Source organism: Convolutriloba macropyga, chromosome 1, assembly GCF_964194025.1.
Source record: "Convolutriloba macropyga chromosome 1, txConMacr16.3, whole genome shotgun sequence".
Taxonomy (NCBI): Eukaryota; Metazoa; Xenacoelomorpha; order Acoela; family Convolutidae; genus Convolutriloba; species Convolutriloba macropyga.
Window position 1 is genome coordinate 21,899,668 of NC_134468.1, and position 26,444 is coordinate 21,926,111.

The 26,444-nt window shown below is 37.5% G+C and overlaps 1 protein-coding gene across 1 annotated transcript in view; it reads right to left on the reverse strand.

Annotated features, from left to right (window-relative positions):
* The window catches only part of LOC142336474 (twinfilin-1-like), a 31,896-nt gene extending 11,448 nt beyond the window's left edge, over positions 1 to 20,448 (reverse strand). Inside the window, exon 1 of the mRNA XM_075385348.1 lies at positions 19,923 to 20,448. Within this exon, the coding sequence (XP_075241463.1) occupies positions 19,923 to 20,421 (499 nt within the window). The 5' untranslated portion in view covers positions 20,422 to 20,448. The remainder of the gene's footprint in view (positions 1 to 19,922) is intronic.
* Positions 20,449 to 26,444: the final 5,996 nt, after the last annotated feature.

The window sequence follows — 26,444 nt, forward strand, 5'->3', positions numbered from 1 at the left end:
ACTCAAGCAAAAGTTCCAAATGTAGCCCAACTCCAGACTTTCTAAGATTTTCGCGGAAAAACCTTTTAAACGGCGAACAATTCAAATGCAAAGGTATCACAGATTTGAATCACTTGGGAAGAGCTAGCAAAAATTGATTGCGGAGAGGAAAACTGAAGGGGGAGTCCATTATTCCTTTCAGAAACCCAGACTACGGGAGAATCAATTGGCTTCGAGGATTGATTCAAAGGGTTTCGTAATGGGTCATTTCTTTCAGAGAACTCTAGCTCTACATACAGTCATGTTTTTTCGTTCTTGAATGCAACAAAAAATATTTCTAAAGATTCTTTAGAAAATGTCAGCTTAGCTTTGGCAGGTATTAAAAAAAGAAACAACCCATTTTCCAATAGTTCATCCTTTCATCGTTTTATATCAGCTTGCAGTGATTTTCGTTCTTGAATGCAACAAAAAATATTTCTAAAGATTCTTTAGAAAATGTCAGCTTAGCTTTGGCAGGTATTAAAAAAAGAAACAACCCATTTTCCAATAGTTCATCCTTTCATCGTTTTATATCAGCTTGCAGTGATTTCGTTTGCTGCATTTGGGACAATAACTTCTGCTTCAGTTTCTAAGACAACATCAGTGATTTTTGGCACTAAAAGAGCTTCCTATTAGGCAACACTTTATAGCGAAAACTGTTTTTGGGCTGACTACGTACAAGAAACTACAACGCACGGGTCAATGTGTATCAATTGTTGATGTTTTAGGGAAGATGGTTTTGCTTAGGACAACTGGTAATCTCTCTCTGAGTTGAAACGAAATGTTCATAAGTGATATCAAATTTTAAACAGTTATTTCGAATTGTAGTTTACCGAGGAAAACTACAAACAAGTTGACAGCATTTTCTTCATGAAAAAAAGCCAATTTATCGAATATGAATGCACACAATTCATAATAAATTCTGGAACCTCAGAATTTAACCCTATGGTTGAATTCAGATATGCGATGGGCACATGATGTAGCAGTACTGTATCTTTTATTCGGAAAATTGCTCAAAGAAGCAAAACAGTGCCTTTGAAAATCTTTAGCTGTTACTTTATTTCGGCCGTTTTGTCGGTAAAAACCAACCACTTTTCTGCACAGCGCGTTTCACCTTAAGATTATAAATTTGACTTCTGTTCCATTTGTTGCTTTATAATGTTACAACTTGTTGTTCACTGCAAAGTTATAAGACAAGTGCCTTTGAAGCGGGCATCTTTCACAAAGATTTCTAATCTGGGTCCATTGTTAACATGGCTTCTTAATATTTGATCTCTGTTTTTAAAGTATTTTGTCAATTTGCAGATTTCCGAGGTTTCTCGGGTATTATTTTCGGTCAGTTACAGTTTTCATTGCCCGAAATTTTTTGAGAAATGAATTAAATGTGGCCGTCCTTCATAGTCACTTGAAGGAAAAGCATGCTAAGATGGTTGCGGTGGCTTATCCGGAATTAGCCTCTTAATGTTGTTGGACATGAAAAGAAGCACCCCTAGGCGCGTTTGCCTTATGAGCACTTCGAGACGAAGCACACAGAGTTGATGGCAAGAGAATACGCCCGGAACAGAAATAAGTTTTCTTTAGAGCTTGACTTGATTTTGGAAGTTGTCTAATCTAGTTCTTCTTTGTTTTGTTTGCTCTAGGTATTTCCATACATGCTTAGAACAGATAGATATTTATGTGGCAGAGCTAAAGTTTTTGACCGACTACTTAAATTTGAAGAAAAAATCAAGGCTGACTCACCTTGTGAACATAACTGTGGCTGAAACTAACAAGGTACTTTCATCTTTTAATTTTTGATTGCTCGCACCAAAACCGATGTTCCTTTTGGAGTTCAACTAAAACCAAGTGGAGAAGCTAAGATCACATAGTGACTTGACGGAAAACTATGCTTAGCTGGTTGTGCTGGCTTATCCTAAATTAGCGTCTACCGATGGAGACTGTCCTCATGTTCGCTTTCTGTTTTAGTTAAACAAAATAGTGTCTACCAGAGTGTTGCATAGGGTGTTTTCTGGCGTCCTTATTTCAGGCACCATCAACCGTTTCATTGAAGATCACTTCAAGATGAAGCGCACAGAGTTGATGGCAAGAGAAGACGCCGGAACAGAAAGAGCTTTTCTTGCCCTGATATTGATATTTTCTTATCTAGACTTTCAGGTTTTGTTTGATCAAGGTATTTCTATGCATGCTAAGAAGAGTATCGTGAAATAAATGCCAGAGCTAAAGTCCATGACCGACTATTTAAATTTGAAGAAAAACAAGGCTGAGTCAACTTGAAAATAACTGTCGCTGAAACTATCAAGGTGTTCTATTTTTTATATTTTGAGTGCTCGCACCAAAATTGATTTTCCTTTTAGCATTCAACAAAAACCGAAGAGAAGAAGCTAAGATCACATAACGACTTGAAGGAAAAATCTGCTAAGCTGATTGTGCTGGCATATGCCGAATTAGCGTCTACCGATGGAGATTATCCTCATGATCGTTTTCTTCTTTTATTAAAAACAGGTCCACCAGGGTGTTGCTAAGCAGACTTGAAGGAAAAGTCTGCTGAGCTGATTGTGCTGGCTTATGCCGAATAAGCGTCTACCGATAGAGATTATCCTCATGATCGTTTTTTTATTCAACAAAAAGTGTCTACAAGGGTGTTGTTAAGGGTGTTTTCTGGCGTCCCCATTTGAGCTTATGGTTGTGGGACATGAAAATAAGCATCGTCAGTTGTGTTTGATTGAAGAGAACTTCAAGACGAAGCACACAACAGTTGGTGAAAAGAGAAGACGCTCAGACAGAACGTTTCCTTTAGAGCTTGACCTATTTTTAAAAATTGACAGCAATTTTTCATGAATATGAACGCACACAATTCATTAAAAAGTCAGGAACCTCAAAAGTTACCCCTATGGTAGAACTCAGATACGCGATGAGCACATGTTGGAGCAGTACTGTATATTTTATTCGGACTTTTCTTCAAAGAAGCAACATTGTTTTTGACTCTTTAGCTGTTACTTTATTTTGGCAGTTTTATCGATAAAAACAAACCTCTTTTCTGCACAGCGTGTTTCATCTTTAGATTATAAATTTGATTTCTGTTCCATTTGTTGCTTTATAATGCTACAACTTTTTGTTCACTGCAACATTCTAAGACCAGCGGGCATCTTTGAAGCTTTGAAGCGGGCATCTTTCACAAAGATTTCTAATCTGGGTCCATTGTTAACATGGCTTCTTAATATTTGATCTCTGTTTTTAAAGTATTTTGTCAATTTGCAGATTTCCGAGGTTTCTCGGGTATTATTTTCGGTCAGTTACAGTTTTCATTGCCCGAAATTTTTTGAGAAATGAATTAAATGTGGCCGTCCTTCATAGTCACTTGAAGGAAAAGCATGCTAAGATGGTTGCGGTGGCTTATCCGGAATTAGCCTCTTAATGTTGTTGGACATGAAAAGAAGCACCCCTAGGCGCGTTTGCCTTATGAGCACTTCGAGACGAAGCACACAGAGTTGATGGCAAGAGAATACGCCCGGAACAGAAATAAGTTTTCTTTAGAGCTTGACTTGATTTTGGAAGTTGTCTAATCTAGTTCTTCTTTGTTTTGTTTGCTCTAGGTATTTCCATACATGCTTAGAACAGATAGATATTTATGTGGCAGAGCTAAAGTTTTTGACCGACTACTTAAATTTGAAGAAAAAATCAAGGCTGACTCACCTTGTGAACATAACTGTGGCTGAAACTAACAAGGTACTTTCATCTTTTAATTTTTGATTGCTCGCACCAAAACCGATGTTCCTTTTGGAGTTCAACTAAAACCAAGTGGAGAAGCTAAGATCACATAGTGACTTGACGGAAAACTATGCTTAGCTGGTTGTGCTGGCTTATCCTAAATTAGCGTCTACCGATGGAGACTGTCCTCATGTTCGCTTTCTGTTTTAGTTAAACAAAATAGTGTCTACCAGAGTGTTGCATAGGGTGTTTTCTGGCGTCCTTATTTCAGGCACCATCAACCGTTTCATTGAAGATCACTTCAAGATGAAGCGCACAGAGTTGATGGCAAGAGAAGACGCCGGAACAGAAAGAGCTTTTCTTGCCCTGATATTGATATTTTCTTATCTAGACTTTCAGGTTTTGTTTGATCAAGGTATTTCTATGCATGCTAAGAAGAGTATCGTGAAATAAATGCCAGAGCTAAAGTCCATGACCGACTATTTAAATTTGAAGAAAAACAAGGCTGAGTCAACTTGAAAATAACTGTCGCTGAAACTATCAAGGTGTTCTATTTTTTATATTTTGAGTGCTCGCACCAAAATTGATTTTCCTTTTAGCATTCAACAAAAACCGAAGAGAAGAAGCTAAGATCACATAACGACTTGAAGGAAAAATCTGCTAAGCTGATTGTGCTGGCATATGCCGAATTAGCGTCTACCGATGGAGATTATCCTCATGATCGTTTTCTTCTTTTATTAAAAACAGGTCCACCAGGGTGTTGCTAAGCAGACTTGAAGGAAAAGTCTGCTGAGCTGATTGTGCTGGCTTATGCCGAATAAGCGTCTACCGATAGAGATTATCCTCATGATCGTTTTTTTATTCAACAAAAAGTGTCTACAAGGGTGTTGTTAAGGGTGTTTTCTGGCGTCCCCATTTGAGCTTATGGTTGTGGGACATGAAAATAAGCATCGTCAGTTGTGTTTGATTGAAGAGAACTTCAAGACGAAGCACACAACAGTTGGTGAAAAGAGAAGACGCTCAGACAGAACGTTTCCTTTAGAGCTTGACCTATTTTTAAAAATTGACAGCAATTTTTCATGAATATGAACGCACACAATTCATTAAAAAGTCAGGAACCTCAAAAGTTACCCCTATGGTAGAACTCAGATACGCGATGAGCACATGTTGGAGCAGTACTGTATATTTTATTCGGACTTTTCTTCAAAGAAGCAACATTGTTTTTGACTCTTTAGCTGTTACTTTATTTTGGCAGTTTTATCGATAAAAACAAACCTCTTTTCTGCACAGCGTGTTTCATCTTTAGATTATAAATTTGATTTCTGTTCCATTTGTTGCTTTATAATGCTACAACTTTTTGTTCACTGCAACATTCTAAGACCAGCGGGCATCTTTGAAGCTTTGAAGCGGGCATCTTTCACAAAGATTTCTAATCTGGGTCCATTGTTAACATTGCTTCTTAATATTTGATCTCTGTTTTTAAAGTATTTGGCTAATTTGCAGATTTCCGAGGTTTCCCAGGTATTTTTTCCGGTCAATTACAGTTTTCATTGCCCGAAGTTTTTGAGAAATGAATTAAATGTGGTCGTCCTTCATAGTCACTTGAAGGAAAAGCATGTTAAGATGGTCGCGGTGGCTTATCCGGAATTAGCCTCTTAATGTTGTTGGACATGAAAAGAAGCACCCCTAGGCGGGTTTGGATTAGGAGAACTTCGAGACGAAGCACACAGAGTTGATGGCAAGAGAATACGCCCGGAACAGAAAGAAGTTTTCTTTAGAGCTTGGCTTGATTTTGGAAGTTTTCTAATCTAGTTCTTTCTTTTGTTTGCTCTAGTTATTTCCAAACATGCTTAGAACAGTTAGCTAAACTAAATGTTGCAGAGCTAAAGTCTTTGACCGCCTATTTAAAACTGAAGACAAAATCAAGGCTCAGTCAACTTGTGAAAAGAACTGGCTGAAACTATCAAGTTACTTTCTATTTTTTTCTTTTTTTTTGAGTGCTCGCTGCAAAATTGATGTTCCTTTTGGCATTCAAAAAAACCGAAGAGAAGAATCTAAGATCATATAACGACTTGAAGGAAAAGTCTGCTAAGATGATTGTGCTGGCTTATGCCGAATTAGCGTCTACCGATGGAGATTATCCTCATGATCGTTTTTTTTTTATTAAATAAAAGTTCCAGCAGGATGTTGCTAAGGGTGTTGCTAAGCAGACTTGAAGGAAAAGTCTGCTGAGCTGATTGTGCTGGCTTATGCCGAATTAGCGTCTACCGATGGAGATTATCCTCATGATCGTTTTTTTATTTAACAAAAAGTGTCTACAAGGGTGTTGCTAAGGGTGTTTTCTGGCGTCCCCATTTGAGCTTATGGTTGTTGGACATGAAAATAAGCATCCTCAGTTGGGTTTGATTGAAGAGAACTTCAAGACGAAGCACACAACAGTTGATGACAAGAGAAGACGCTCAGACAGAAAGACGTTTCCTTTAGAGCTTGACCTGTTTTTGAAAATTGACAGCATTTTTTCATGAAAAAAAGCCAGTTTATCGAATATGATTGCACACAATTCATTAAAAAGTCAGGAACTTCAAAGTTTACCCCTATGGTCGAATTCAAACGCGATGGGTACATGTTGGAGCAGTACTGTATATTTTAATCCGGCTTTCCCTCAAAGAAGCAACACATTTTTTTGACTCTTTAACTGTTACTTTATTTCGGCAGTTTTATCGATAAAAACATAAACTTCTTTTCTGTACAGCGCGTTTCACCTTTAGATTATAAATTTGACTTCTGTTCCATTTGTTGCTTTATATTGCTACAACTTTTTTTTTCACTGCAACATTCTAAGACCAGTGCATTTGAAGCGGGCATATTTCACATAGATTTCTAATCTGGGTCCATTGCTAACATTGCTTCTTAATAATTTATCTCAATTTATCTCAATTTTTTAAGTATTCGCTCAATTTACAGATTTTGAAATGCCTCTTGTACATATTGTTGACTAAATGGATTTAGAAAAGAAGAAATTGTTTTATGACAATCTTTGCTCATTGTTCCGAAACAAGGTTTCCCAGGTATTTTTTTTGGTCAATTAGAGTTTCCAATGCCCGAAACTTTTGAAAAATGAATTAAATGTGGCCGTCCTTCATAGTCACTTGAAGGAAAAGCATGCTAAGCTGGTTGTGCTGGCTTATTCGGAATTAGCCTCTTAATGTTGGACACTAAAAAAGCACCCTTAGGTGGGTTTGATTGAGAACTTCAAGACTAAGTACACAGAGTTGATGACAAAAGATGCTCGGAACAGAAAGAGGTTTCCTTTTAAAGCTGGATCTGATTTTGGAAGTTTCTTAATCTAGCCGTAATAAACTAAAAGTGGCAGAGCTAAAACCCTTGACCGACTAGTTCAATTTGGAGACAAAATCATGGCTGAGTCAACATGTGAAAAAAAAAACTGGCTGAAAACAACAATTCACTTTATTTTTTTCCGTGTGAGTGCTCGCAGCAAAATTGATGTGCCTTTTAGCATTCAACTAAAATGGAACAAGAAGCTACTATCACACACAAAGTGGAAAAAATATGCTAAGCTGGTTCTGCTGGCTTATCCTGAATTAGCGTCTACCGGTGGAGACTGTCCTTTTTTATTTAAATAGTGTCTACCAGGGTCTTGCTTAGGGTGTTTTCTGGCGTCCCCATTTCAAAGAGCTCATGCCTATTGGACATGAAGAGCGCCCTCAGTCGGTTTGATTGAAGAGAAATTCAAGACAAAGCGCAGAGTTGATGACAAGAGAAGATGCTCGGAACATAAAGAAGTTTTCTTTAGAGCTTGACTTGATTTTGGAAGTTTTCTAATCTAGTTCTTCTTTGTTTTGTTTGCTCTAGGTATTTCCATACATGCTTAGCACAGTTAGCTAAACTAAATGTTGCAGAGCTTAAGTATTTGACCGCCTATTTAAATTTGAAGACAAAATCAAGGCTCAGTCAACTTGTGAAAAAAACAACTGGCTGAAACTATCAAGTTACTTACTTTTTTTTCTTTTTTTTTGAGTGCTCGCTGCAAAATTGATTCTCCTTTTAGCATTCAACTAAAACCGAAGAGGAGAAGCTAAGATGAAATAGTGACTTGAAGGAAAAGTATGCTAAGCTGGTTGTGCTGGTTTATCCTCAATTAGCGTCTACCGATTGAATCTGTCCTCATGTCCGTTTTCTTTTTTGTTAAACAAAATAGTGTCTACTAGAGTGCTGCTTAGGGTGCTCAACAACCTCTGTCCAAGAAGGGCGTCGTGTAATATGCAAAACACGTCAACATAAAATCAATCAGGTACTGCAGGAGGTTACTTGTCGATTAGTAAAATTGCTTTCTTCAGTGTTTGATGATTCTACCTGAATGCTTTCTGATTTTCAACCTACTATTCAATTTTGTAAGCTTTAATATTGTTTCGTCTTTTGTTACCTTTGAAAAAATTAATCGCTTTTATCCTAGCTTAATTTCAAGTTATCGCTAGACAGTATCGATGATTACTCATATGTTGATATTGAGATATTTTTTTTTACTTTTTGATGCGTACCACTCAATCTCCAAAACTTTTTGATCTCAATTAAAATGTTTCCTTTTTTGCGATGTTTTGTACAATCTTAGCGTAGCTAAAATGTTCTCATCCAGGTTATCAGATGCAGCTGGATAACTTAAGACAGTGCAATGAAATATTGAAAATTGAAGTTATAGACGATTTGACTCTCCTTCACACTACTTCAAGAAACTATTTCCCAGGTAGGCGATATCCTTCCAAAAAATGTAACCTTTTCTGTAAATATAACAGTATGCAATATTATTTATTTGTGAGTATAGAATGGATTTTACTCGAAGAACCCGTTGATCTGTAAAATTTAACTGTCATCGTGCTGTAAGACCAGAGCAAAGCTCGGAAGCATACAGAAAATGTGACATGTAGAGTTCAAGCTGGTGCTTGTAAATATTTTCAGGTTTGTCGGGAGTTGTAATTATTTGTCCGGAAAACATTAACGACTACCCAGAACATGACTTCAATGTACATCTTAGGGGAAATGTACCTTTTTTACTTCAAGGATCACTTTCGTTTGTCAACCATTCTTGTGTCTTCCAAACTGAAGATATGAGACACGACAGAGTAAAGAGTGTGTAATTTAGGATTAAGATATTGCTGATAATCAGGAGCTAGCCGTGTTTTGTGACATTAAGTTTTTTGGTGAACTCAATGGAAACCTTAAATGTCTTAAAGGACAGGAACACCGTCCATTTCGTATTGACGAAATAGCTGTGCTAGCCTCTACGGAAATTCGGTCTGGTAAAAAAGTCTGAAAAGTTACCGATGCAACGACACTTCTTGTTTCGGTCCCCGAAGTTGATAGTGTTAGTAATCCGAACGAATGGGAGGCTCAAGCAAGTGAAGTCGAAACTCATCACGCAACTGTTTCCGACCCTGTCTGCAAATGATTTTATATCGCAGCAATCTGTTTTGAGAACCCTTTGGTTAAAATGGCATTACAAATTCCCTCTAAACAAAACGAATGCCCTTGGTTAAAATAACATTATAAATGCCCCCTGACAGGCATTTGTAAATAACATTACAAATGCCCTCTGCTCATGGATCTGGATGAGCAGCAAAAAATTGTTGCATGCCCATCTTTGCTTATACCGACAACTTTCCGAGGCTTCTCAGGCAATGTTTTTGAACAATTGCTGTATCTATTGCCCAAAACTTTTAAAAATTGCCGGCTTCTGGTAACCCTTGGAATTCCGGAGGTCTTTCAAAGAAGACCAGTTGGTAGTGGTAAATTGCCGACGCCTGTGTCAAATAATCCGATTAGTAGGTCAAGAGAAGAAAAGTGTGAAATTTTAGGTGGCAGAGCTAACTTCCTTGACCGAGTACTTAAATTTGAAGACAAAACCAGGGCTAAGTCAGCTGGTGAAAATAACTCTGGCTAAAACAATCAATGTTCTTTTTTCGTTTTTGAGAGGGCTTGTACCAGAATTGATGTTCCTTTTAGCTTTCAACTAAAGCCACGGAGGAGATGCTTAGATTACATAGTCACTTGAAAGAAAAAGTATGCTCCGCTGGTCGTGCTGGCTTATACTGAGTTAGCGTCTAGCCATGAAGTTAGCTTATCCTGAGTTAGCGTATATTCATGTCGCGTTGCTTAGGGTGTTTTCTGATGTCCCTAATTCAAAAAGCTTATGGTTGGTGGACGAGGAAAAAAGCACCCTCCGTCCACTTCGATTGAACAGCGCATCAAGACAAAGCGCACAGAGTTGATGGCAAGAGAAGAGGATCGGAGCAAAAAGGTTCTTTTCAGAGCTTGACTTGTTTTTTTGGTGTTTCATAATCTAGGCTTTCTTAGTTTTCCTTGCTCAAGGTATGTTTATGCGTGCTAAACGTCAGAGAATTTCGAGGGAGCTTGATACGGATGACGCTGATTTAACGGAATTAATGAGCATATTGAACGTTGAAGAGGAAAAGGTGTTCTCATAGGGAAAATTCTCTGACCGTCAACAGCTGCTGTCCAAAGAGGGTTTCGTGAAATACTGCAACCACGTCTACATTAAAGACGTCGAGTTGCATAGCTTTTATCAGGTGCTGCACAAGCTTACTTGTGACTTCATAAAAATGCTCTCTCAACCGTTCGACTAATCCAACTGAATGCTTTTTGATTTCCAAACTGATATTCAATTATTTTAAGCTGGAGCTTTAACTTTGTTTTGTGTTATGTTTACTTTCAACAAGTCAGGTTTGTTAATTTGTTCAGGTCTAACATGCTGATTTTTCACCTTGATTTTTTCTTTTTTCCTAGTTTAATTTCACGTTATCTCTAGACATTACCTATGATTAGTCTGATGTTGATGTTGGGATAATTTTGTTTAATTTTAAGGGGTACCTCTTAATTTCCAAAACAGTTTGATCTCAATCAATCCGTTGCAGTGTTTTTTGCGATGCTTAGTACAGTTTTATCGTCGCTAAAATGTTCTTACCCTCGTTATCAGGTGCAACTGAATATCTTCAGATAGTGCAATGAAATATTGAAACACCGAAGTGATAGAAGACTTGACTCTCCCTGGAACTTGAAAGAAACTATTTCCAAGGAAGGCGATATCCTTCCAAAAACGTCAACTTTACTGGAAATAGAACAGAGTGTGCAATATTATTTCTCAGTTGTGAGTGTGGATTGCATTCAACTCGAAGAACTTGTTGATCTGTAAAATTTCTGTCAACGTGCTGCAAGACCTGAAAAAGCCTGAAAATCTTTACTATTTAAGTTCATGCGAAGCTTATAACAAACTTATTTCATTTCTTGTAATATTGAGCAAGAGATACGAAAAATGTGACATTGTAGAGTTCAAACTGGTGCTTGTTAAAATTTTCAGGTTTTTCGGGAGTTCTATCAATTTTTCCGGAAAACAAAACCGACTACCCAGAACTTGATTTCAATGTATTTTTTAGTGGAACTGTTTCTTCTTCTTTAAAGAACCACTTTCGTTTGTCAACCATTCTAGTTTTCCAAATTGAAGGCACGAGTTACAACGGGGTAAAGAGGGTGTATATTAATTTGGTGAAGTCAATGAAAACTGTAAATGTCCTAAGGGGCAGGCACATTATCAAGTTCGTGTTGACGAAATAGCTGTGTTAGCCTCTAGGTCAACTTGGTCTTGTAAATTGTTCGAAAGCAAAGTTACCGGTGCAACTACACTTTCTGATTCGATCCGTGAAGTGGATAGTGAACTCAGATCACGCAACCTGCCTTCAGGTTCCGACACTGCCTGCAGATAATTTGATACTGGAGCAATCAGTTAAGAAACCGTTGGTTAGTATAACATTTTAAGCGCTCTCTGAAAAACCCTGTTCAGCATATTCAGCAACTTCGTGACGTATTTTCAACTTAAGCCAGAGATCAAAATGTACCTCTATTTCAAGGTTTTGATGAACTAATTAATGAACATTTCAGAGCTCAAATGCAAACATGTCATAAAATTGCAGCAAAAATTCTGTGCATGATATGCAAGCGTTACTTTTCTGGTTTCAACAGTTTTATTTAACAAGTATCGCAACTTAGAGAAATTCTTGCCATTGAAACTAGTAAACAAGTACAAGAAATCTGAATACTTTACAGCAAAACAAAAAATGAACCAAATCTGATACAACTGTCACTGCTGAGTCATCTCCCAATGCAGCGCTCCCACAAGAAATTTTTACCTTTGACCTCTTTTAAGGAAACAGTTTGCCTCTAACACATTTTTGCAAAGTCATTTGGAAGTCATATGTACAGTCCTTTACCATGTAAAAATTGAAACAAATGCGCTGATTATAGAAAATTACAGCAATCATTTCAGCAACTATAGTTTCTCTGCTTTTTCCTTTAAGTTTGGTTTCTTCTCACGGCTGGCTTATTGCTGAGGTTTCTTCATAGGCATGTTTAAAACTATCACAGTGGTAAAGTTGAATAGCTTGCAAGCTCGGTAAAATTAACACTATTGATTGCAGATTGAGATTAAATGCAAAAGTCCATGATTAGTCCTGCTTCAGAAACCGAAACTATGTGAGTATAATGACTTTAAGGATAGATTCAAACAGATTCTTAACGGATATTTTTTTTCATTTTTAGAAAAACCCAGCTCTACCTACAGTCAGGCTTTTTCGTTCTTGCATGCAACAAGAACTTTTCTAATATTTTTTTAGAAAACGTCAGCTTAGCTTTGGCTAAGCTTAGCTTTGGCTCTCATTTGATCAAATGTTTCTACCCAGCATGTTGCACGACAATGTTCTCCCAGATAATACTTAATGAATTTTTTGATCTTATCGATCTTTTTGACATCACTGAAATTTTGCTTTGTCAAACTTGTGTTGAATGTGCTTGGTGTTTAAATATTCAAATATCTTAAAAAATTTTAACGGTTGTTCCCCTCTAAAGTCACTTAACAACAGCACGAACCAATACTTCCCCCCAAGGTGTTAAAATTGTCGGGTCCAATGTCTTATCATAGTGTTCTCAGATACCATCAAAAGCATTAATTTTTCGAAAGATTAGCTAACGAAACTTGTAATTTGACGAATCTTTGCAGAATTTTAGCAAAAAGACGTCAAATGAGTCAGTACCATGAGTCATCAGATCTCATACCCATTTTAAAAAATTCGTTTTCTAGGGAAGTAAACATTTTTTGAACCTAAATGCTCTTCAAAATTTTCCAAATAGAGAAGCGCTGGAGTTCACTAGCAAAATGGGCGCCACTCGGTATAATGAAAACGCTCTCATGATTGAAACTTTGGAAGAAATTAAAATGCCAACTTGTCCTTGTGCTTTTTTTAATCAGTTGACCTGATAAAGTTTGATTGCCCAGACTTAATTTCCAATTCATATCGTAACAATTCCAGTTTTTATGTCTCATTTGAGTCCAGACAAGCATGAGAAAGTTACGTTCAAAATTTTTTTCATCTGACTTCACAAATGAGCCAACAATAATTGCGCTTTTGACCATGTCTTGAGAAACAAGCTCTGGTACAACCACTTTTCTTCAGATTTCGGCAATGAGATTGAACAAACAACAAATACTAGATTTAAGGAATGCGATCGAACAAATACCAATGTGTTTATTTGATGATCAAAGACATCAGAATTTTTCAGCCTTTTTTGGATTGCGAGGTTTTATGGCCTCCAATCGCGTTCAAAGTTTTTATTTCTATACTAAATAAAAATTAGCCGGACCAACATTTAGCTGAAACATCATGTATGAGATTTCAGGGTTAAATGACGTTAAGCTTGTTCTTTAGTGCTTAGAGTTAATTGTTGCTTCTAGTGTATTTTAGTGTTGTATGCTAAATTATGAAAATTTAATCATGCTTTTGCTTTGCTGTTTATAAAAGATCGACAGTGGTGACATATCAAAAGAGTTTAAATCTCTCAATGGCTTTTTGTAGCTGCTATTGGTTCTTTAAGTGTCTTAATAGGTGGTATTATTTTGAACGAGGTTCCAATTAACTGCAATAATTTAATTGCAGATTTCCTGTATAATTTTCTCCGTTCCAATGTGTTTCAGTTAATGTGAATTTTAACGAGTGTTTCAGTTAAACTGTTGCTCGCTGTTGAGACTTTCTTAGCCTTCTTTTTTTAGATATAATTCTATGTGATCACTTTTACTTCATACTACCCTTTAACTGTAGTTCTGCTTTTTCTTTCGTCTGAAACTTTTCCATTTCTCAGTTCGTATTTTGTAAAAACTATCGATGGTTCAAAATTTCCAAATATAGAAATAACTTCGCATTTTCTTCTAATCCATCCTTGATATCATAAAGCTTTCGTGTCACGCTGATTTCATTTTTTTCTTCACATTCGATTTTTAAAAGCAAATTGTCAACTTTCTAGAACTCTGACCTGTTTCAATTTTCTTTTGATTTTTTTAGATTCAATTTCATAATTTTGTGGCTTCTCTACGGTTGCTTTCCATGTTAAGATTTTTCGGAGTGTTCAAGTTTCCCTAGTTTTTTGGATAAATTTTGGCTTGCAGATTATCTGATTGTTTTCAACATTGCCTGTCCTTGTTTCTCTTATCTCAATGTTTTTTGGATCATCATTTTTTATCTAGGTGCTTCCTTTTTGTTAGACGTTTGCTCTCAGTTCTTGTGTCTTTTAGTAGCCCCATTTGTTTCTAATTTTTTCTATGCTTAATTACTTCACAAAGCATGTTTTTTTAAATAAATATCTTTATTTTCGTCGATTTATTGTTTGAGGCGCTGATGAAATTTTCTCCAAAAAGTGATAATAGTACTCTGTAGAGCTTCCTAAAACTCTTTCTAACTTTTTCTACGTTTTCCTCTTTATCTCAGAACCAAATAGAAATGAGTTTTAAGCTTTGTTTTAGCACTTCTTGTTTCACTCGTTACTTCTTTTATTATTGTTACTATAGGCTTAGGCACCATACTCAAAAGTGCTTCAACATAAAACAATCAGAATAAGAAAGTTTTCAGTTTCTTCCTATAAGTAAGCTCATCTGGTATTAGCTTCAATTCAAATGGCAGTCTGTTTCATTCATTCGGAATTGCATGAATGAAAGACATTTTTACAAAGTTAATTTCAAGAACCGAAACTTGAGGGTTATATATACAAATATATATATATATATATATATATATATATATATATATATATACAGGTGTATGTATGTATATATATATATATATATATATATGCATATTGGCATCTTGTATTCTTATCATTGCGACACATGAGAACTAAGATACCCTGGAACTCGTTGAGGGTGATGAATTAGGCGAGGGCCAAAAAGTGCAACTTTGAATAACACACGTTTTGCACAGGTAATCAGTGTAGATGCTTGATGAAACTTGAAGTTGGTGTTCCAGGTGACAGTCGAAATATCAGCCTGCATGCAAAATTCATTATCCGTTGTAACTTCTCATGAAGTACAGCATATAATCCAAATCAAAGTGAGTTGCAGTAGTCAAGCCGCAAAATAATTACAACTCTTACCAACTCTATTAGGACATCCCTATCAACTGCGCTCTGATAGAATAGATCTTCCGTAGAATATAGTAGCAGATAGAATTAACTGAACTGATTTGCTTTGAAAATAAAAGTGTCACACAAAATAAAGCCGTGAAATTACACATGATTCGAAAATTCTCAACCTATGGGGAGTTTTGGATCGACTTCTAGTACTTTGATTTTAGGGATTATTCCTCGCTTTCGTTACTGGAAAATTTCTTGTATCTTTCAATTCAGAAGTTTATAACATAGCCGGCAGACTGCCGGAAAATAACCGCCGTTGACGCCCTTGATGCACATCGGGATTGAAAGAGAAAAAGAAAAAAGACACAGAAAAAGAACAGACAAAATGACTGATTTTTTGGTTTGTTCTTCAGAGTCAAAAAGTATTCTAATTTGGCGTGTTCTAATTTGGCAAGCAGTCGCTCCAAAGAACTTTGATAAACCAATGCACTGTGACCTAATGAACGGTCTTTATCGGTTTTCGTATCTTTTGATTTTGCTCTTGACCTTGACCGTATTCACTACAATGCGCAATTCAAGCATGAAAGAACTTAAATCCATTCAGTTGAAACAGTGAGTGAAGCAAGTCAGAAGTCAAACTTGACTTATGTAAAACGAAAAACGTGATCAAAAGATAAAGTGAATTTAAAACAGTAGAACGCCTAAATAATAGTCGTTTGAGAGCCTGACGGCGGCTATTCTTAACTATATCTACTCTTCATCGCAGTCGGTCAAAAATTTGCTGCGATCCTTTATTTTGTGTCCTTTTGGTAAGAATTAATAATGGTACTTCCTGAAGTCGGTTGATAAGTTCACTGGAGAAAGATTTCACGACAGTTCCTTTCTTGTGCTTGTTTTTTTGTGAAAGCCTCTGAGAATCAATCTTAGCTGAGCACCCTAAGATTGCTCTCCAACAGTTTGGGGCGTTTGTTCAAGCTTTCTTGCTGGCGGTCCTGTATAAAGTGTGCATATTGAGCTGAGATCTGCTTAAAAATTACACTATACTGGAAACAGTTTGTCAATAGTCGGATCATAAAATGAACGGAGAAAATATTCCTGACAGCTAATCATTTGTTTTGTGTGCATTTTGGTGAGAGCCTCAGCCTTTACGGATACGGCTTTACCGCGCCTCCTATTAGCGCTCTCAAATAGTTTGAACCTTAGTGGACGCTTTCACGCTGGCGATCCCGATAGGGTGAGTACTATATGCATACTAAGCTGGGATTCACATAAAAATTGAAGTATATTGAAAAAGTTTTTCTCAACAGTTGGTTCATAAATTAACTAGAGCAAAAATTTTCGAACTGGCGGCTTTCAACTCACTTTTGCCGTACCTGAGGTAATTTCACCTGAAATTCTCTCAACCTTAGTCGGTTAAGGTAGATTTACCCTGCATGTACTTTACCTGAGCATACCTTTAGTCGCCTTACCTAACCTGGCATAACCTTGTCTTTTACTGCCACTTTACTTGAACGTTACCTGAAAGGTTAAAGTCTCACTACCTTAACAAAGACCTTAATTTTACTCGCCTTAACTTGTCATAAAAATCCGCTAATTGGTTACCCTAACGGTAGCGGTAACTGTTTACCATATCTTACCTTAAAATTAGGGTAAACAATTGAGTTTAGTTAAGGCAAAGTTAAGGGAATTTTACGGCTACCGTTAAGGTACCTAATTAAGGTAAATTTAAGGGAAGTTACAGTAAACATTATTAAGGTAGTCAGTTCTTAACTTTTCATGTAAATTGCAAGTAAGGTTCGCCCTAGTTATGAACAGGTAGATTTACCGTAACAGTTGAGGTGAGTTATTTTTAAATTTTTTGATTAGAAAATTTAAATTGGAAGGGAACAAACTACAATAGCATATAGACAAAATGTATGTGAGGTTTAATCAGAACAGTTACAGAAAGGTCGAGAACAGTATTTACAAAAATGGTGGCGAAAATTAGTTCAATCGGTACCAGTTAAAACAAAAGAACGAATTTAAAAAGGAGATGAGAGAAGGTTGGGTACAGCGAAGGGTTTGCTACAAACCAGCAATTAACTTAAAGTGAGATAAAAATTATAAGAACGTAAAACAAATCTAAAAGAAAATCAAATAAAGGAGTATCAACTTAAAAGCCTCCCTTCCTCGACAACCACCCCCATGGAAGCCTCGACCGGCTGCGGTCGTCGGACCGAGCGGGAACCGCGCAGGCAGAGCAAGGAGCTCCGGAGTAGCGCAAAGCTGATTTTCGTTCGGATAAACGTGATGTTGGCGTAGGAGTCGTCGTTCTTAAGGCTCAGTTTGCTGGCAACTTGCTTTATCACCCGAGTTGCTAGCACTCGTTCGGATAAACGTGATGTTGGCGTAGGAGTCGTCGTTCTTAAGGCTCAGTTTGCTGGCAACTTGCTTTATCACCCGAGTTGCTGAAGGTCCTGCTCCTCCTGTGCAAGAAAAAATCAACGGACTGAAAGTGCCCTTCTCAACATTTATAACTCGAGGCTCGTATTTCAATTTTTTGATATTTTCATGGTAGCTATACGCGTCTTCGATATTTTTCGGGCAGCTTTTGGCAAAGGGGTTGAAGATTTTTACATCGAAAAACGTTTTTGTGAATCTGCTGTCCCACAGGCCATTGGCTTTAATATCCAATCGTGCGTCATCTTCAGTGCTGGTAGTTTTATTTGCAAAGGACTCACCTTGCAACGGCAGAAGATTAGGCTCGATTTCAACATCAAAACAAATTTCCCCAAGCATATTGGCGAAAGAGTCACGGATGTCGTTATGTCTTAAGTGGGTATACCCGCCTCTGGGACAGTGAAGGGCATGGGCAACTGTGAACGGCTCGCCACAAACACAGTTGGACGCAAGTTTGGGGGGCTCCCAACCATACCGAAGAGCAATACCATCTCGGAATTCAGACTTGGACAGATTGAAGTTATACTTTTTCAATGGCATGGCATTAAGCCAACATGAAGCTCCTTTTTCAGAGGCTAGATCAATTGCATACATTTTGTTTGCATTCAAACAGTTTTTAATGCTGCATTTTTTCTCAATCATTTTCACTGATTTATCTTTTCTGATCTTCTCAACTCTTTTTAATTGTTTGGACTCGATATTTGATACGTCCCCGAGGGATAGCGGCTCTGAAATGGTTTTTGAACGTTCGTATTCGAGAATTCTATCTTCAGGGCGAATGATGTTGAGTCCACCTTCGCGTACGGGGAGTGAAAATATGTCGCGATAGGTCTCGTCATAATTTGTGTTACATACAAGGCTAGGGATTAGGTGATCATTGATAACATTCTCGGCTTCCTCCAACAAGTCGAACGTGTCTGACGTTGTCCTCGATAAGAAGGTTAATTTATGCTGCACAGAGTTCGTCAAGCATTTGTACACATTTTGAGGTGCAATTTTCGCGTGTTTGGCTAATTATTGCAATATACGTAGATATTTTTGCTTTTGATCTTCTATGTATTGTCTGCAGGAGTCCACGTTTCCGATAACAGATCCAAGGACTCTTGATCCATCAAAAATATCTACTTCTTCACCTTTAAACACGTTTTTTGCGTCACTGACGAACTCTGCTTTGGTGATAAGATGGCATTTGATAACATTATAACCGAATGAAGGACCATGCAGTTTCAACTTCGATAGAAGGACTTTCAGCGCTTCGACCGATCCGGCGGCGTTTCCGTCATCCGCGTACCATTTTTGAATCAGGTTGTCGTCGGACACCTTTTCGATGAGGGGCAAAATAGCTAGTCCATACATTGCCATTGCAAGTGGGTCGCCTTGAGTAGTTCCCTCTCGGGATTGCAGAACTTTGTGAGAAACGTAGAGATTAGATGGGGTCTTATAAGAGTTGGATAAAGCCAGATAAAGAGATGGACAAAGAACTTCGATGTTTTTTAGGGCTAAGTCTCTGTTAAAACTGTTGAAGGCATTTTTCGCATCAATAAGGAGGATGGCCTGCATCTCCGGTTGCTCGAAGGCCTCACGTAGAGAGTGAATGGCATGTTCAATGCCGCATCTTTGACCAAGGCAAAGTTGGAGATTACCTCCGAGGAATTTGAGGTCATTTTTGACGCACGTAACAATGGCCCTACCAATGATGCGTCGCATTACCTCACCAACGCCTATGGGCCGTACACCAGGGCATTTATCGAGTGGTATCAACCTAGAGCTATTGTATGCATCAAGAAAATATAACTCGTGTGTCGCAATCAAAATAGTCAACTTTGCCCATGACTTGCAAATGTCGTTTGACGTAGATTTGAACGATGTAAGGATGCGTCTCCATTCATTTGCATCTAATCCCGAGGGACCATGGCTGCCGTGTGTCTTCATGGCCGATCTACGTATTGCAGATGCGTTGATGCGATCAAATATAGAGTGGTGATAGGGTAATGTATTTAAATGGGGGTCTTTCACAACGTAGTCAAGGTTTGCAGTCTGTGGGGACAGACTGCAAACTGAATTTTTAAAGGTAAAATTACCTTTATTTAAAGTGTAGAATTTAATGACCGAAAAAATGCATGCAGCCTCACTTTGCATCACAACAGAAGCGCAATCAAATTCTTTGCCCCAAGAGTTTCTTTAGCTCCGAGTAAAGTCGTTCGATAGCGCAAACAAAAGGTTGTCACGCAAATGGAAAAACCATAAGCGCTCATGCAAAAAAATTAAACGCTAACCTAAACCTCTCATGGCCTGGCGCTCCTGCTCCTTCACTTTGGCCAATTCAATCTCTTGCTCTGTAAAAGGCTTCTCGCTTCTGTCCTGACTTAGCACAAAACTGTCGTATGTCAAGTCAGATTTCTCTGTGGCAAAGTATTCTGTCTTCAACTGATTTCCGCCGAACTCTCTCTTGATTGCCGGCTTGGTGCTTGAATACAACATTTTCTCACGCGTTTTGGATGATACAGGAACGTATGTGATAAGAATCCATTCGAAACCATAATTATTGGATATATCCGTTCGCAGCATCAAGTAGCACGGTGAGCTGTCATCCACAATGCTATCAAGCAATGAAAAATCGCCACTGAAATCTGATACAGGGCCACATGATTTCTGATGTATCATTTGTTCATTCTCGATTTTAATTTTCATCACTCTGACATTTTCAGAACTTTTGCAGTCCGCAATCCGTGCCTTCAGATCATCATCTGGGGGAATGCCTGTTTCATGCGACATTTAGCAACTGAAAGATTGAAACAATTAAATGTGATAACTTATTAGAACGAATTTGTTAGCCATGTCAATTTTTCCATAACGAACAGGTACAAGAAAATTGAAACCCAATTGCAGATAAGATTGAATGATTGGAAACTAATTGATAGCGATAACCCATCAAAGGCTAAAATTTTACAAACCTCTCCGCGTAGTATATACGGTGAAAAAAAGTCCGCAAACAAACAGGTTTCTCAATATGCCAGATCAAATTTCGGGAGAATTTTTTTTGACCGACTAAGTATTGAGTTATCAGAAGCATTTGCTCGTAATTTTGCTGATGACTGCAATTTGAACTATCTCAAAAAGCTAAAACAAAAAATTTAACAATTTTGCATCCAAATACCGTCTCAACGTTGTTAACAAAGAAACAACGAGGTGCACTGATACTAGTTGCCAGTGAGATGTCAGTGAACTTTTTGACATTCATAATTTTTAAACACAATGTTATACATGCGACAATACATAGCGTTGAATGCAGAGATTTATATATTAAACTTAAGCCATGGTGGAATCATCAATTGGGAATTTTGACGGCTGAAAAACATTTTTTGTTTAAACGTTGGAAACAGTACTGACGAAAAGACGTTCAAATTGGTAAACAGAAAACTAAGAGAAGCGCACGTCTAATTTTTTTTATTTTTTTCCGAAAACACATCTTCAAATTAGGGAATTTTAATGAGCGAAAATCTTGGCGAAGCATGCAAAAAATCAAAACCAACAGTGGAGGAAATCAGCAGAGTCAGGATGAACCGACCGAGTCAAAACCACCAGAGTCAGGCTGAAATTAAATGCCGAAAACACCTTAAAGTTTCGAAAAGACGAAAACAAAAAGCACGAAGGACACAATTAGTATTTTACGACACGATTAATAAATCGAATATCGAATCGAAAACTATCGGCCGATCTCATTATTAAACATTGGCAGCAAAATACTTGAAAAATGTCTGTATGTTGCCTTGTAATATCACTTCTCAAAATTTCTCACTTCGTATGTTGCCATGTAAGATCACTTCGCAATTTTAAAACCCCTGAAAAGTTAACAGATTTTTCCCTGCCAAAAGAAAAAGAACCTCGATTAGTTTTTAGAACTGAACACATATGTAGCTCTCCAATTCTCAGTTGATTACAATCGAAGATAAGTACTCAACAAACAAGAACTCGGGTCACTATCCCTACCAAACGACCCTCTCAACGAAATTCTCCTCAAACTTTCCCGAGAAAAGCAAGTAATTGCAAACAAAATGGAATCATCAATTGGGAATTTTGACGGCTGAAAAACATTTTTTGTTTAAACGTTGGAAACAGTACTGACGAATAGACGTTCAAATTGGTAAACAGAAAACTAAGAGAAGCGCACGTCAAATTTTGTATTTTTTTCCAAAAACACATCTTCAAAATAGGGAATTTTATTGAGCGAAAATCTTGGCGAAGCATGCAAAAAATCAAAACCAACAGTGGAGGAAATCAGCAGAGTCAGGCTGAACCAACCGAGTCAAAACCGCCAGAGTCAGGCTGAAATTAAATGCCGAAAACACCTTAAAGTTTCGAAAAGACGAAAACAAAAAGCACGAAGGACACAATTAGTATTTTACGACACGATTAATAAATCGAATATCGAATCGAAAACTATCGGCCGATCTCACTATTAGACATTGGCAGCAAAATACTTGAAAAAAGTCTGTATGTTGCCTTGTAAGATCACTTCTCAAAATTTCTCACCGTCAACACGGATTTTTTCGACAAAAATCTACAGTCACGAACAAGTGGTTTTTCCTGCAAAAGGTTCACACAGCGCTTGACGACAATAGTAGCCGTGAAACTGTTGCCTTCTACACTGACTTCTCCAAATCCTTTGACAAGGTGCTTCACTTTGAATTATTATGCAAAATAGCGGAAATCGGCCTCGGAGGATGCATCCTCGAGGTCATATTCGACTACCTGACAAACCGGCAATTTGTGAGTGTGAACAATGTCTGCTCGCAGATGAAAGATGTTAGTTGTGGTGCACCTCAAGGATCCCTACTACGGCTCTTGTTGTTTTAAATACTTATTAACGATCTATCCCAAGCCGTAAATTTTAGTGAAACATATCTCTTTATGGATGATCGAAAAGTTCTTTTAATTAACCGCACTCCAGCTTAAACTCAGAGAGACCTGCATTCCATTGAAAACTGAGTTAGCTCGAACAAAATGGAGATAGCCTTGGACAAATGTGCCGAAGTCACGATCCATGGTAATGATAACTTTTCGATGTAGTGCTGAATAGTGAAAACAAAATTAGAGATTTAGGAATCCTAGTGACCTTAGACCTAAACTGGAACACTCACATCAACAAACGGATAGCCAAACCAATTAGCGTCCTTTATTTACTCCGAAGGAACAATGCTTACAATGTAAGCATGAGAGTTAAAACTTGCCGCTACAAATCGCTGATTCTGCCGATTTTCCTTTATGGTATTCAATGTTTGTCAAAGTCGAATGTTACCATCTGGGAAAAGTTTCAAAAGAAGGTAGTGAAGTGGATCTGTGGAACTGGGACAAAGACTCAACAGATCAGAATACTGAATATACTCCCGCTACCGATGTAAATACAGTCGCTAAAAATGTTGCAATTTCCACAGCTCTCAAACGAACCACAAAAGAGCACCAAGCTACTACAAACACAGGATCTAAAATCACAATCGAATGAACTGTTAAAATTGCCAAAGACTAGGACAGAAAAAAATTCTTCAGCACACTTCGACTGACCAACAAAGTACACCATTTGATTGATTTCAGCTCATCGACTGGACTCAAGAAACGAATTATACATCTTCTCTGGTAATTCGTAGAGAAGAAATTCAACAAAAACAACATCTGCACCAGGCAGCTTGCATGCCACTGCCACAATTGCAGGAAAAACTGGACAATTTTCTAAACTGAAAGTATTGGATAAATCCTTTTCAGCTTGCCTGAAAAGACTTCACAACAACAACAATATCGAGATATGTCGGCATCACAATATAATCGGGTCAAAAAACCGATTGCTAATTTTGATATGGAAATTTTTTACTGAAATATTTGGTGAACAAATCCTCTGCACATGGCAATTGTTCTGCGACTCTCATTTTTGCAGATACACACGCATAAATTTTAAATAAAGACCCCTGAGACTTAGTTTACCCTGCCGGCAATTTTAAGACCCAAAAAACAACCTACATCCAATATGGGTCTTTCTCATTATATGAAAATTTAACAGATTTTTCCCTGCCAAAAGAAAAAGAACCTCGATTAGTTTTTAGAACTGAACACATATGTAGCTCTCCAATTCTCAGTTGATTACAATCGAAGATAAGTACTCAACAAACAAGAACTCGGGTCACTATCCCTACCAAACGACCCTCTCAACGGAATTCTCCTCTAACTTTCCCGAGAAAAGCAAGTAATTGCAAACAAAATGGAATCATCAATTGGGCATTTTGACGGCTGAAAAACATTTTTGTTTAAACGTTGGAAACAGTACTGACGAATAGACGTTCAAATTGGTAAACAGAAAACTAAGAGAAGCGCACGTCAAATTTTGTATTTTTTTCCGAAAACACATCTTCAAATAAGGGAATTTTAATGAGCGAAAATCTTGGCGAAGCATGCAAAAAATCAAAACCAACAGTGGAGGAAATCAGCAGAGTCAGGCTGAACCGACCGAGTCAAAACCACCAGAGTCAGGCTGAAATTAAATGCCGAAAACACCTTAAAGTTTCGAAAAGACGAAAACAAAAAACATGAAGGACACAATTAGTATTTTACGACACGATTAATAAATCGAATATCGAATCGAAAACTATCGGCCGATCTCAATTGCAAACAAAATGGACCGGAATCTCAATAATAATATGTCCCAAAATCCATTCCAGCCATACTGTTACCGTTTTGTAAACCATTTAGCCAAATTGGTTCAACTGGACAAGAAATATCATTGACAGTCATGTGCCACGCGTCACAAAACACAGATCAACTCAGTCAGTCCCAGTGCCTCCCATTCAATGAAAGTCTTGGCGACAACAAAGAGGAAGTATGAAAAACGACCAAATCTATTATGCTGATAAAGATGTTACAGAAGACCATAAAGAGCGAGGTGCAAAAAGACCCTACAATTTTCGAAGAAAATGTCTTCTAAAGCCATTACTACAAAAATACTTGAAGACTCTTCACAAAAGCAAAAGCTTTTCCGCAAAACAAATTATATCGTAGTTTTATAACACTAGTTTGACAAAAACCTGACATCTACAAAAACCAAAACCGATAAAGAGAAATGCGAGACAACAGACGCCATGCGGAGAAATCAATATAAATACGAAAACACTAAAAACTTCAACATTATCTAGAAATTTGAAAAACCTTAATCGAACTTGAAAACAACAATGCCCGTGGACCTGATGATATGGACAACATCATACCGAAGAACCATATTTTTCTTTCAAAATTGTTGCTCTTAAATTTTCAAACTTGTATCAACAAGGGTAGGTTTCTGAAAGCAGCGGAAACTAAGTGTAGTCATGTCTATCTACAAAGAAGCAAAAAACAGGTAAAAAAAACTTGAAACGCCAAATCTGATTAAGAAAAACAAATAAAGTGGGTGCATGAGAAAAGCTCCTCCAATTCACAGCTCTGTTTTTGTTAGTGAGTCCAGAGAATTCTTTGGAAACTCGAAGTCACAACAGTTCACTTCGTTGTCTCGTGGAAATCTCTCAGAAACTGCACAATGTTATGGATTCGGAGGTTTCATTACAGAAAAGTCGGAATCGCTACACATGTTTACTGTCTACATACTTTATTTATCCATCTTGATGCGTCATCTGGTGACATGACAAACTCCCAGAGAATACTCGGAAACGCTAGTTTGTCTGTTGATTCTGTTCATTTGCTAGTGAGTCCTTAGCACCCCTTTCCTGAGGAAACTCAGCATCACAATACTAATTATGTCAGGTAATCTATCAATTTTGCTGTCCCGAGCATCAACCCTTAAAATTTCTCCAAAAAGCCACCTGAGAGATTAAATTGAAGAGCTGTAAAAATAAGATGAGCAATCAGGAAACTAATTTTAACTCCAGTCTGTGGCGACACAGAATAGAGGTAAATCTATTTTGTGGCGACCCGAAACAGTGAATATAAAATCTTGAAAGATTGAAATCTGAAGCAAACTTTAAATCATGCAGTCAGACAATGCTAAGTATACTTAGTAAACGCTCAAAATTTTAAGGCTCAGATTTTTCTCGAAAAAAATCTGAGAAAAAAATCTTAATACTCCCTATCCTGGAACCAAATAGTGAAACAACTAAAGTATCTCCTTCGGAGATACTTTAGCGAAAACACTGAAACGCTAATTTGACAGCTGTATATTTTCTTTTGTTGGTAATCTCTGTGGATCTTTTTCTCTTCCAGAGGAAACTCGGAATCCCAACGAGAAAATTCAGTTTATCTATCAATCTTTCTGTCCTGATGATCAGCCCTCAAGATTTCCTCAAAAATGGCCCGAGCAGAGTAATTGAAAGAGCTGTAAGACACAATAAGCAATCGAGAAGCTATATTTAATTGCAATGGCTGCAGCGGCTCTGTGCATATGAAGGCCGTGTACATTGATATTTCCGAAACAACCAAGTTTGGATTAATGAAAATCATCCACAGTATCTTAACCTTCAAAAATGACTTTACAAGCAACAACCAGAAAAATAAAACATCAAAGACAATCCCAATAGCAGTGACAGTAAGAAAATAACCTGGACTGGATACTAAACAAAGTCGATGAATTGCAGGCAAAAAATTCGACAATCGAAAACAAAATTCAAAAGACTAAGCCAACTGAAAACCCCGAATTGAAAAATTGATCAAATACTCTGACGGCAAAAACCCAGAAGACAGCACCCGACTTAGTGAAGTATGGAAAATGAAATCGGAAAATCTCAAAAAATTAAATGGAGCACCAAATGGCCAGGTTACGTTGATAA